The following is a 12,548-nucleotide window of genomic DNA, read 5'->3' as shown; positions in this document are numbered from 1 at the left end:
GGAATGTTACACAAGTGGTTCTGCGTCTAAATGTAGGGTGTCATACTTGTTAATGAAATGTGGTGTCCATCAAGTACATTGATTCCTGCTGACCTTATGGAGTGTATATAGCTTCAAACCTTTCATCAATTGATCCCCTTCCTTGCACCATGAATGTTAAGGGTCGCTCTCCCAGAATTCCTTGAATGGTGACACTGGCTTTGTATGTTTTACTGTCCCTGTGGTAACAAAGGAAATAGAAGTTACTTCCTCTGTGTGAAGGGTGAGTGTACTTTGGAAAACAATAGAACCAGTGGTTCAAACAAAATCCCAACCCATCAGCTCAACCAGTCCCTTCCTGGATCTCCATCACTCACCAGCTGATCTTTTCAAAGTAATTTAATTATCCAAGCATATATGTTACCATATACTATCTTGAAATTCATTAACTTGCAGGCATTTAGAGGCATTTATATAATAGAATTTTTCAAGACACCATGCATAAATAGTCGAAGTATAAAGGAAGAAAAACTGAAAACGTGAGTTGAAAAGAATCTTTGAAAGTAAGTACAGGCCATAGAATCAGTTCAAAGTTGTGGTGAGTGAGGTTATCCAAGTCAATTCAGGAGCTTAATGGCGGCAGAGAAATAAGTTCCTGAACCTTTTAAACTCTCCCTGCCAGAGACTTAATAATGCCCATCACAGCTAACTAGTGTTTCTAACCCTTTTCCCTTAAGGAAATGTAACACATGTTTAGGCTTTCTAATGAATCTGCTCTTTCCCTCCTCCACTCAAAACACCAATATAGCCTACCTTCCAAGGGGCAAACACCTGGGATCTGACCAAGACTGCATAAACTCCTCCCCCATCACTTGCACCATTTTTCTATCTGTGCTCTTGATCTTTCATGGATTGCTCACATAAAGCTGTCTACATACACAGGCCCTTTAATACATGATGTGCATACCTTTTAAGCTACACCAAGATCAATCTACTCCCCCTCCCACATAAGCCTTCATTTTTCTTCTAAGTGCCTAATGTTTTCACTTCTACCAACACATCTGGTAATGAGTTCCACGCACCCACCACTCTCTTTAAAAGTGTACCTCTGACATACCCCCCACCCCAAATCACCGTAACCTATCTTCATAAGAGATGCTCTCTAATCCAGGCAGAATCCTTATCAAACCCTTTCTAAAGCTTCCACATCCTCCCTGTAATGAAGCAACAAGACTCACAGTATGGTCTAAACAGGGTTTTCTAGAGCTGCAATATTGCCTCAGTCCTTGAATGCAATCCCCTGACTAATGAAAGCTAACACAATATACACCTTAACTACCCTATCAATTTGTGTTGCAGTTTAGAGGGTTCTATGGAAATAGACCCCAAGATCCCACTGTTCCTCTACACTGCTAGGAATGCTGCTATTAACCTTGTTCTCTGCCTTCCAGAGTGAATCACTTCACTTTTTCAGGTTGAACTTCATCTGCCACTTCAGTTCAACTCTGCATTGTACCAATGTCCCGTTGTAAACTATGACAACTCTACACTACTGTACGGTGTATTGGCCTTCATCAACCATGGAACTGAGTTTAAGAGCCGAGAGGTAATGTTGCAGCTATATAGGACCCTGGTCAGACCCCATTTGGAGTCCTGTGCTCAGTTCTGGTCACCTCACTACAGGAAGGATGTGGAAGCCATAGAAAGGGTGCAGAGGAGATTTACAAAGATGTTGCCTGGATTGGGGAGCATGCCTTATGAGAATAGATTGAGTGAACTTGGCCTTTTCTCCTTGGAGAGGAGGATGAGGGGTGACCTGTAGAGGTGTATAAGATGATGAGAGGCATTGAACGTGTGGATAGTCAGAGGCTTTTTCCCAGGGCTGAAATGGCTGCTACAAGAGGGCACAGGTTTAAGGTGCTGGGGAGTAGGTACAGAGGTGATGTCAGGGGTAAGTTTTTTTTACTTAAAGCGCAGTGAGTGTGTGGAATGGGCTGTCAGCAACAGTGGTGGAGGCGGATACAATAAGGTCTTTTAAGAGACTTTTAGATAGGTACATGGAACTTAGAAAAATAGAGGGCTATGGGTAAGCCTAGTAATTTCTAAGGGACGTGTTTGGCACAACTGTGGGCCAAAGGGCCTGTATTGTGCAGGTTTTGTTTCTATCTCTTCATACCTCACCTCTACCTTGTTCCCCAACCCCTTATCAGCCCCTTCCCAGGACACCTCCCATGTTCTCCATCATTGCCAGCTTTCAATTCCCTGGCCCTCACCTACACGTCTTCACCATGGATGTCCAGTCCTTCCACATTCCTGTCCCCCGTTATGGCTGTGGGGGCTGGGTGAGAGTTGGCAGCAAAGTTGATGGAATTGGCAAGTTCCATATAGATGCAGGCAGTAGCACCAATGTAGCCTCTGATGTAGTGGAGAAAGAGTTGGGGAGTAGTTCCAGGGTACATTTGGAGCAAAGACTGTTTGACAAAGTCAATACAAAAGGCAGGTGTTGGTCTTGGGCTGTGATATATAGAAAGTGGGAGGAAGAAGAGCTGCCTAGGCTAAGCACAAGTTCCACCCGGTGGAGGAGGGTCCTAGACCAAATTGGGTCTATGTTCTAGAAAGAAACAAAACTCTAAGGAGGACGTCCATAATGAAGATAAGGCTTGATGGGGATAGAAAGTGAAGAGAGCTGTCCATGGTGAAACTGAGTAGGTGAAGGAATAGAACATTGTTAAAATGATGGGGAGTGTGGGAGGTGTAGATAGGATGGGACTGGGAAAGGGGAGACAAGGTATGTAGAAATAAGTTCATTTGACAAGCAGGCAGATGCTACACACCTACCAGGGCAGTACATTGTGGGTAGGAGATAGAATTGGGAAGTGTGGGGTTGTAGACCTGTCAGATGGGAATCAATGGAGGAAGATCTGAAGTGGAGAGCTCTGTGATATGGGAACCAGTGGCTAATCAGTGTTGAAGTCACAGTCAAGGGAGAGTTATGGGCAGGTATCCAAAAGCTGCTGTCAACCAAGGTAGAGGTCAGTCAGAACCAGGAATAACACGTAGACATGGGTAAAGACAATGAATTGATCAGAGAATATTGGTTATTTTTTAAACAAATCACTTGAGGGGCATTCAATGCATGGGGTGTGGACACCCCATGTCCATACTAACCCACTTGTGAGCAATCCAACTAGACTCACTCTGTAGCCCTCTATCGAAAGCAAGGAGTCAGAGTAATACATCATGAAAACAGGCCCTTCGGCCCAACTCCTCAACAATGATCAAGTTGCCTACCTGAGACAGTCTCACTTACCTGTGTTTGGCCCATGTCATTCTAAACCTTTCCTATCCATGGACCTGTCATGTACCTTTTAAAAATTGTAGTTGTACCCACCTCCACTCCTGTACCTTCCTCATACATATCAACCACTGCTTTCAATTTCACCTGTACCCATACCTGCCATTTCCGACTCTTGACTTCACAATCTCCCTTGTTATGATCTTGCACTTTGTCTCTCTCTGTAGCTGTTATAATTTATTGTGCATTCTGTTATTGTTTTACCTTGCTCTACCTCAATACACAGTGTAATGACTTGATCTGTGTGAACAATATGAAAGCCAAGCTTTCCCCTTTATCTCAATACATGTGATAATAATAAACCAATTCCAATTTTCAGTGGCCTTTCATTGTTGTCCTGATAGTTCATCATCCCTCCATTTGTCTATCTACACTTCTGTAAATAGTGCCTTGATTGAACTAATAATATATATCCAAGAAAAACAGTGATTCTATTATAGACCAATGGGAATTTCACTGTAAACTTCCCTCCAGTCTAAAACAAATGAGCCTTCCCTACCACTCTCATAAGATAGAAAATCTGCAGATGCTGGAAATCCAAGCAACACAAAATCCTTAAGGAACGCAGCAGGCCAAGCAGCATCTATGGAAAAGAGTACATTTGACGATTCAGGTTGAGACCCTTCAGCAGGACTGGAGAAAAGAAGCTGAGAAGTAGATTTAAAAGATTGGGGGAGGAGAGAGAAACACAGGGTGATAGGGGAAACCTAGAGGGAGGGAATGAAGTAAAGAGCAGGTAAGTTGATTGGTGAATGAGATACAGGCTGGAGAAGGGGGAGTCTGAAAGAAAGAAATGCAGGGAAGAGCACCAGAAGAAGTCAATGGGTGAGCAAGGAGATAAGATGAGAGATGGAAAAGGGGATGGGGATTGGTGAAGGGGGGGGGGGAGGGCATTACCAGAAGTTTGAGAAATCAATGTTTGTGCCATCAAGTTGGAGGCTACCCCAACAGAATACAAGGTGTTGTTCCTCCATCCTAAGTGTAGCCTTGTCATGAAAGTGGAGGAGGCTATGGACAGACATAGCAGATGAGAATGGGAAGTAGAATTAAAATAATTGGAAGTTCACCCATCTGTGGACTACAGAACCTACTGTCTCTAATGCTGGCAGGCCCAGGCATCAATGGCTCTAACGATCCAGAGCAGACTCAAAACCCTGACTCCATTGTCATCAGTGCAGTTTCCAATTACCTCAGATGCGCAACCTCCAACTACGGCCTTCACCTCCAGGCTGTGTCTTTACGCACTGCTGCTGGATCCACTGTCTCCCTATCCCCCACCACCACTCCGCAATCCCATCTCTCTTGGGTCCTTGGAGTTTCCATCTTCTCACCCCACCAGTCCTGAGCACCCCAAATCTCCCTTCCCCTCAGACCCTACCAACCCCTTACCCCCCTCCAATCCCAGCTCCTCTCATCCAAGCTGGGTCTTCACCATTCCTTCTGACCTTTCCCTCGCTGAGGCAGAACATTCTGTCTTCAGTAAGAGCCTCAACTTTATTCCCCTGCACCCACACCTCAGTGAGTTCCACACCCACCATGATGCTGAGCTCTTCTTCTGCCGCCTCTGTCTCCAAGCCTATTTCTCCACCCCACATCAGTGACCCCTTTTTCAGTCTTCAACCCTCCTGCTCTTTCTGGACACCCATTTCCTGGTCTTCTACCTACTCTGGACCTTTTCATTGCCAGCTGCTGACAGGACATCAATCGTCTAGATTTAAACACTCCTCTTTCCCATTTCAGCCTCACTCCTTCCAAATGCTCTGCTCTCCACTCCGTCCATGCCAGTCCTAACCTCACATCAAACCCAAAGATAAGGGAGGTACTATAATAGTTTGGCATACTGACCTCTATCTTGCTGAGGTCCAGCGTTAACTGTCAGACACCTCCTCTTGCTTACATCTTGAACAGGACCCCACTGAGGCACACCAGACCATTTTCTCCCACACCATCACCAAGCTGATTTGACTGTGGTGATCTCCCATCTACTGTCATCAATTTCATAGTTCCTGCACTCCACACCTCCAGTTTCTACCTCCTACTCGAGATCCATAAACTCGCTTGTCCAGGTAGACCCATTGTTTCACTTGTTCTTGCCCCACTGAACTCGTATCTGCATACCTCAACTTTGATCCCCTCCCACCCAGTTCATTCCCTTCCTATTTACATCTGTGACCCTTCACTGGCTCTGGTTCTTTTCAATGATTTTAAGTTCCTTGCCCCCCCCATCATATTTTCACTATGAATGCCCAGTCTCTACCAGGAAGGAAAGCTCTCCGTTTTTTTCTGGACACCAGATCTAACCAATTCCCCTCCACTACCTGGCAGAACTTGTCCTCACTCTAAATAATTTCTTCTTTGGCTCCTCCAACTTCCTTCAAACAAAAGGGGTAGCCATGGGCACTCACACGGGTCCCAGCTATGCCTGCCTGTTTGTTGGCTACGTGGAACAGTCTCTGTTCCAAGCCTACACTGGTGACCATTCCACATTTTTCCTACGCTGCATCGACAACTGCATTGGTGTTGTCCACTTTGCCTTAGACTTCCACCCTGCCCTCAAATTTACCTGGTCCATTTCTGACACTTCCCACCCCTTTCTCAATCTCTCTGTTTCTATCTGATCAAGATAAATGTAGGTCTCTTATAGTCAGAAACAGGTGAATTGATCATAGGGAACAAGGACATGGCAGACCAATTGAATAACTACTTTGGTTCTGTTTTCACTAAGGAGGACATAAATAATCTTCTGGAAATGGTAGGGGACTGAGGGTCTAGTGAGATGGAGGAACTGAGGGAAATACATGTTAGTAGGGAAGTGGTGTTAGGTAAATTGAAGGGATTAAAGGCAGATAAATCCCCAGGGCCAGATGGTCTGGCAAATGATACTTAAAGGGTTGACAGTGGATATGCAATGGCAAGCATTTAAAGATCGCATGGATGAACTACAACAATTGTTCATCCCAGTTTGGCAAAAGAATAAACCAGGGAAGGTAGTGCACCCGTGGCTGACAAGGGAAATTAGGGATAGTATCAAGTCCAAAGAAGAAACATATAAATTAGCAAAGAAAAGCGGCACACCTGAGGACTGGGAGAAATTCAGAGACCAGCAGAGGAAGACAAAGGGCTTAATTAGGAAAGGGAAAAAAGATTACGAGAGAAAGCTGGCAGGGAACATAAAAACTGACTGTAAAAGCTTTTATAGATACGTGAAAAGAAAAAGATTGGTCAAGACAAATGTAGGTCCTTTACAGTCAGAAACAGGTGAATTGATCATAGGGAACAAAGACATGGCAGACCAATTGAATAACTACTTTGGTTCTGTCTTCACTAAGGAGGACATAAATAATCTTTTGGAAATAGTAAGGGACTGAGGGAAATACATGTTAGTAGGGAAGTGGTGTTAGGTAAATTGAAGGGATTAAAGGCAGATAAATCCCCAGGGCCAGATGGTCTGCATCCCAGAGTGCTTAAGGAAGTAGCCCAAGAAATACTGGATGCATTAGTGATAATTTTTCAAAACTCCTTAGATTCTGGATTAGTTCTTGAGGATTGGAGGGTGGCTAATGTAACCCCACTTTTTAAAAAAGGAGGGAGAGAGAAACCAGGGAATTATAGACCGGTGAGTCTGACATCGGTGCTGGGGAAAATGCTAGAGTCAGTTATCAAAGATGTGATAACAGCACGTTTGGAAAGAGGTGAAATCATCGGACAAAGTCAGCATGGATTTGTGAAAGGAAAATCATGTCTGACGAATCTTATAGAATTTTTTGAAGATGTAACTAGTAGAGTGGATAGGGGAGAGCCAGTGGAAGTGGTATATTTAGATTTTCAAAAGGCTTTTGACAAGGTCCCACACAGGAGATTAGTGTGCAAACTTAAAGCACACGGTATTGGGGGTATGGTATTGATGTGGATAGGGAATTGGTTGGCAGACAGGAAGCAAAGAGTGGGAGTAAACGGGACCTTTTCAGAATGGCAGGTAGTGACTAGTGGGGTACCGCAAGGCTCAGTGCTGGGATCCCAGTTGTTTACAATATATATTAATGATTTAGACGAGGGAATTAAATGCAGCATCTCCAAGTTTGTGGATGACACGAAGCTGGGCAGCTGTGTTAGCTGTGAGAAGGATGCTAAGAGGATGCAGGGTGACTTGGATAGGTTAGGTGAGTGGGCAAATTCATGGCAGATGCAATTTAATGTGGATAAATGTGAGGTTATCCACTTTGGTTGCAAGAACAGGAAAACAGATTATTATCTGAACGGTGGCCAATTAGGAAAAGGGGAGGTGCAACGAGACCTGAGTGTCATTGTACACCAGTCATTGAAGGTGGGCATGCAGGTACAGCAGGCGGTGAAAAAGGCAAATGGTATGTTGGCATTCATAGCAAAAGGATTTGAGTACAGGAGCAGGGAGGTTCTTCTGCAGTTGTACAAGGCCTTGGTGAGACTGCACTTAGAATATTGTGTGCAGTTTTGGTCCCCTAATCTGAGGAAAGACATTCTTGCCATAGAGGGAGTACAAAGAAGGTTCACCAGATTGATTCCTGGGATGGCAGGACTTCCTGGGATGACTGGGATGTGGAATTCTCTGCCACAGGAAACAGTTGAGGCCGGTTCATTGGCAATATTTAAGAGGAAGTTAGATATGGCCCTTGTGGCTAAAGGGATCAGTGGGTATGGAGAGAAAGCAGGTACAGGGTTCTGAGTTGGATGATCAGCCATGATCATACTGAATGGCGGTGCAGGCTCGAAGGGCCGAATGGCCTACTCCTGCACTTATTTTCTATGTTTCTATCTCTGGAGACAGCTTATCTACTAATATCTATTACAAACCCACGGCCTTTCACAGCTACCTGGACTATACCTCCTCCCACCCTTGTGTAAATTGTAAAAATGCCATCCCCTTCTCTCAATTCTTCCGTCTCCACTGCATCTGCTCTCAGGATGAGGCTTTTCATATAGGAACTAAGTTGTCCTTCAAAGAGAGGGGCTTCCCTTCCTCCACCATCAATACTGCCCTCAACCACATCTCTTTCATTTCGCACATGTCTGCTCTCACCCCATCCTCCCACCACCCTACAGAGGATAGGGTTCTTCTTGTCCTCAACTACCACCCCAATCAGCCTCCGCATCCAGCACATAATTCTCCGCAACTTCCGCCATCTCCAATGGGATCCCACCACCAAGCACATCTTCCCATCTCCCCAATCTTTATGCAGAAATAGCTCCCTGTGTGACTCCTTTGTCCATTTGTCCCTCCCCACTGAGCTTCTCCTCCTTATGGGCTCTTATTTTTGCAAGCGGAACAAGTGTTATACCTGCCCCAACACCTCCTCCACTGCCAAACAGTCCTTCCAGGGGAGGCGACACTTCACTTGTGTGTCTGTTGGGGTCATATACTATGTCTGGTGTTCCCAGTGTGGACTCTTATATATTGGTGAGACCCCATGTAGATTGGGAGACTGCTTCACCTAGCACCTACATTCCGTCTGCCAGAAAGAGCGGGATCTCCCAGTGGCCACCCATTTTAAACCCACTTCCCATTCCAATATGTCCATCCATGGCTTCCTCCACTGTAGTGATGAGGCCACACTTAGGATGGAAGAACACCTAATATTCTGTCTGGGTAACATCCAACCTGATGTTACGAAAATTGAGTTCTCGAACTTCTGGTAATGCCCCATCCCCCTTCACCATTCCCCATTCCTTTTTCCCTCTCTCATCGTATCTCTTTGCCCGCCCTTAACCTCCCTCTGGTGCTCTTCTCCCCTTTTGGGTGTAGCATTGGCTGATCGGCAGAAAACAGAGTGGGAATAAAGGGATCCTCTTCTGGCTGGCTACCGGTTACCAGTGGAGTTCCACAGGGGTCGGTGTTGGGACCGCTGCTTCTTACGATGTATGTCAATAACTAGGACTATGGTATTAATGGATTTATGGCTAAATTTGCTGATGACACAAAGATAGGTGGAGGAGTGGGTAGTGTTGAGGAAGCAGAGAGCCTGCAGAGAGACTTAGGTAGTTTAAGGGAATGGGCAAAGAAGTGGCAAATGAAATACAATGTTGGAAAGTGTATGGTCATGCACTTTGTTGGAAGAAATAAACGGGCTGACTATTATTTAGATGGGGAGAGAATTCAAAATGCAGAGATGCAAAGGGACTTGGAAGTCCTTGTGCAAAATATTGTATTGCGTGTGGTTTTGGGCTCTTTATTTTAGAAAGGATACACTGACGGAGAGGGTTCAGAGAAGATTCACGAGAAAGATTCCAGGAATGAAAGGATTACCATATGAGGAACATCTGGCAGCTGGGGATTCAAGGTCAAGAGGGCACAACTTCAGGATTGAAGGATGTCCATTTAGAACTGAGATATGGAGAAATTACTTTAGTCAGAGGGTAGTAAATCTGTGGAATTTGTTGCCACGAGCAGGCAGAGATAGATATTTGATTAGCCGGGGCATCAAAGGGTATGGGGTAAAAGCAGTGGAGTGGGGATGACTGGAAGAATTGGATCAGCTCATGATTGAATGACAGAGCAGACTCGATTGGCCGAACGGCTTACTTCTGCACCTATATCTTATGGTGTTTTCTTCCTTCCATGGCCTTCTGTCCTCTTCTATCAGACTCCCCCTTCTCCAGCCCTGTATCGCGTTAACCAATCGACTTCCCAGCTCTTTACTCCATCTTTCCCCCTCCAAGTTTCATATATCACCTTGCATTCCTCTCTCCCCTTCCCCCACCTTTTAAATCTACTCCTCAGCTAGTTTTCTTCAGTCCTGCTGAAGTGTTTTGGCCTGAAATGTCGACTGTACTCTTTTCCGCAGATGCTGCCTGGCCTGCTGAGTTCCTACAGCATTTTGTGTGTGCTGCGTCCCTACCACTCTGTTTTCCAATATAATGCCCCTGCTGCTCCAACCCATGGGCTTTACTGTTACTTTAACATTACATACCACAGAAACTGCATTTCCCTCATCAAACTTTGCAGTTTATTTCACTGTCTTTAACAAATTTATATAATTTACTCCCATCACTCCATTGTCCAGGTGATTCAGGTTTTGGATTCAGTTATTCATCGCAAGCACATTGAAACATAGAATGAGATGCTTCATTTGCCTAACAACCAACACACCCAAGGACGTGCTGGGAACAGCTGTTAAGTGTCGCCAACCGACCACGTACAAAATGTTCAGCGGAACAACAAAACAAAATGACAGCAGCAAAACGAGCCCCTTTTCCACCCACCAGCACACACACACACACACACACACACACACAGGCTTTCAACCCCAGGACAGACTGCCTTCAGACCTCCACTCTGTGGTCTCAGAATTTTTAGACATTGGGCCCCTGACCTCCAGGCTAGCTGACCCAGCGGCTTTGACCTTCAAGGCTCTATCTCTGTAATCACAAAGTACAACCTCAGTGTTCCTACCTCCAGACTTGCCCACCTCTGAACTTTGCCCTTCAGTTTTGCCCTCCGGACTTCACCACACCGCTATTTCCAGAACTTACTCAACTTCAAACAGGCTTATTGCTGTCGGCCCTGCTGATGGAATACGACAGAGTGAACTCCTATTGTGACACTGGCATTGCCTGGATCCCCTGTGTGATGTGTTAACAGCCCAGCAGCCCCACACTCACCTGACAGTAAAGCTGATTTGTAGTGCTGTCCTGCTCGTTGATAATTGGATGGCATGTGCCTCCAGAATCCCACATGTGGGACAAATTTGAAAAACACTCTCATCCTCCTGGCCTTGGCTGGGAGCTGGAGAGAAAAGGCAGGAGTTAACCCCTCCCTCTCTGATAGCTGATACTCCATCCATACTGCCCCAGCCCACTGTTATTTCAGGCGCTTCACCAATTTACCAACACCTTCATATACCATTTAAACTAAATTTCCCTCAGCAAACAATCTGCTGAACCCAAACAGTCCTTCTAGGTGAGACAACACTTCACTTATGAGTCTGTTGGGATAATCTATTGTATCCAGTTTTCCTAGTATAGCCTCGTCTACATCGGTGAGACCTTAAATAGATATGGGAACCACTTCTTCGAGCACCTTCACTCTGTCTGCCACAACCTATTTTATTTCTACTTCCTGATCCCATTCTGAGATGGCAGCTCATGGCCTTCTCTACTGCCATGAATGAAACCACTCTCAGGTTGGAGGAACATCACCTTGTATTCTGTTTGAGTAGCTTCCAATCTGACAGTGTGAACATCAATTTGTCTCAATTCCAGTAATTCCCCCCCATCCCCTCCTTTCTTTTTCCATTCCCCGTTCTGGTTCCCCATTTCCTTCCCTTTCTCCCATGGATTCCTTCCTCTTCACCTTTTCTACTTATCATCTCCCAGCTTCTTACTTCTTCCCCCCTCCCCAACCCACCCACCTTTCCCCTCATCTAGACTCACCTGCAGGCTTGTACTTCTCCGCTCCCCCACCTTCTTTTTCTGTCTTCTTCCCCAATCCTGATGAAGGGTCTTAGCCCAAAACAATGACTAATTTCCCACCATAGATGCTGCCTGACCTGCTGAGTTCTTCCAGCATTTTGTGTATGTGGCTCTGGATGTCCAGCGTCTATAGAATCTTTTGACTCTTAAGTGTTGGTGAATGCTCTTGGATGAGTCCCTCCCACACTAAGCTAAGACTCTTGGATCAAATCAAAGGACCATAAAGTTGGCATTTATAGTGAATTCAGTTGGAATGATATTGCTGTGAGAAATGAACCCAGGAATATTAAGGGCAATTCCTCAGTACATGATACCCAAAGCAAGAAGGATGTCATGCAATAAGTTATAAAATCAAAACTCTTCATCGCCTCAGCAAGAAGCCTGTTGCCTCACCAAGGACTGCCGTCCAGTAACTCTTTGACCTCGATTTGTTGAGCAGGAAAATGTCCTTGGATCTAGTCTGCCCAACTAAACAGGTACCAAAGTCAACATCTTCAGTGGAGACCTCAAAGCTTGGCAGGAAGAAATGTGCATGGAGCGGGATGAGCTGCAGGAAAAAAAAAACCAGGACAGGGCGTCCTCAGTCGCACAAATCACAAAAAGAACTTGAAACAATTCTTCCCCAGAGCAGTCTCAAATCAGAAGGTGAAGTTTAGACTGACCTAGATTTGATCAAATGGCAAGGAACAGCCTCCCAGAATAAGCACGAGCCCTGACATCTAAACTGAAAAATGGTATAATCTGGATGGATTGGTCACTTGGACAATCA

At 45.2% G+C, this 12,548-nt stretch overlaps 1 protein-coding gene across 6 annotated transcripts in view; it reads right to left on the bottom strand.

Moving 5' to 3' along the window:
* Positions 1–12,548, bottom strand: part of dlec1 (DLEC1 cilia and flagella associated protein) — a 209,625-nt gene continuing 197,077 nt past the window's right edge. For 4 of the 6 annotated variants that reach the window (XM_059971718.1, XM_059971720.1, XM_059971723.1 and 1 more), the window contains 3 exons: positions 12,173–12,326; positions 10,970–11,093; positions 69–218 (listed from right to left, as the gene is read on the bottom strand). In XM_059971718.1, the coding sequence (XP_059827701.1) occupies positions 95–218; positions 10,970–11,093; positions 12,173–12,326 (402 nt within the window). In that variant the 3' untranslated portion in view covers positions 69–94. Of the gene's footprint in view, positions 219–10,969; positions 11,094–12,172; positions 12,327–12,548 lie in introns of all 6 variants that reach the window. The other 2 variants (XM_059971719.1, XM_059971722.1) reach the window with 2 other exon arrangements.

Source organism: Hypanus sabinus, chromosome 6 (assembly GCF_030144855.1).
Source record: "Hypanus sabinus isolate sHypSab1 chromosome 6, sHypSab1.hap1, whole genome shotgun sequence".
Lineage (NCBI taxonomy): Eukaryota > Metazoa > Chordata > Chondrichthyes > Myliobatiformes > Dasyatidae > Hypanus > Hypanus sabinus.
Note: the sequence above shows the minus strand (reverse complement) of the source record. Positions and strands in the feature narration are given on the sequence as shown.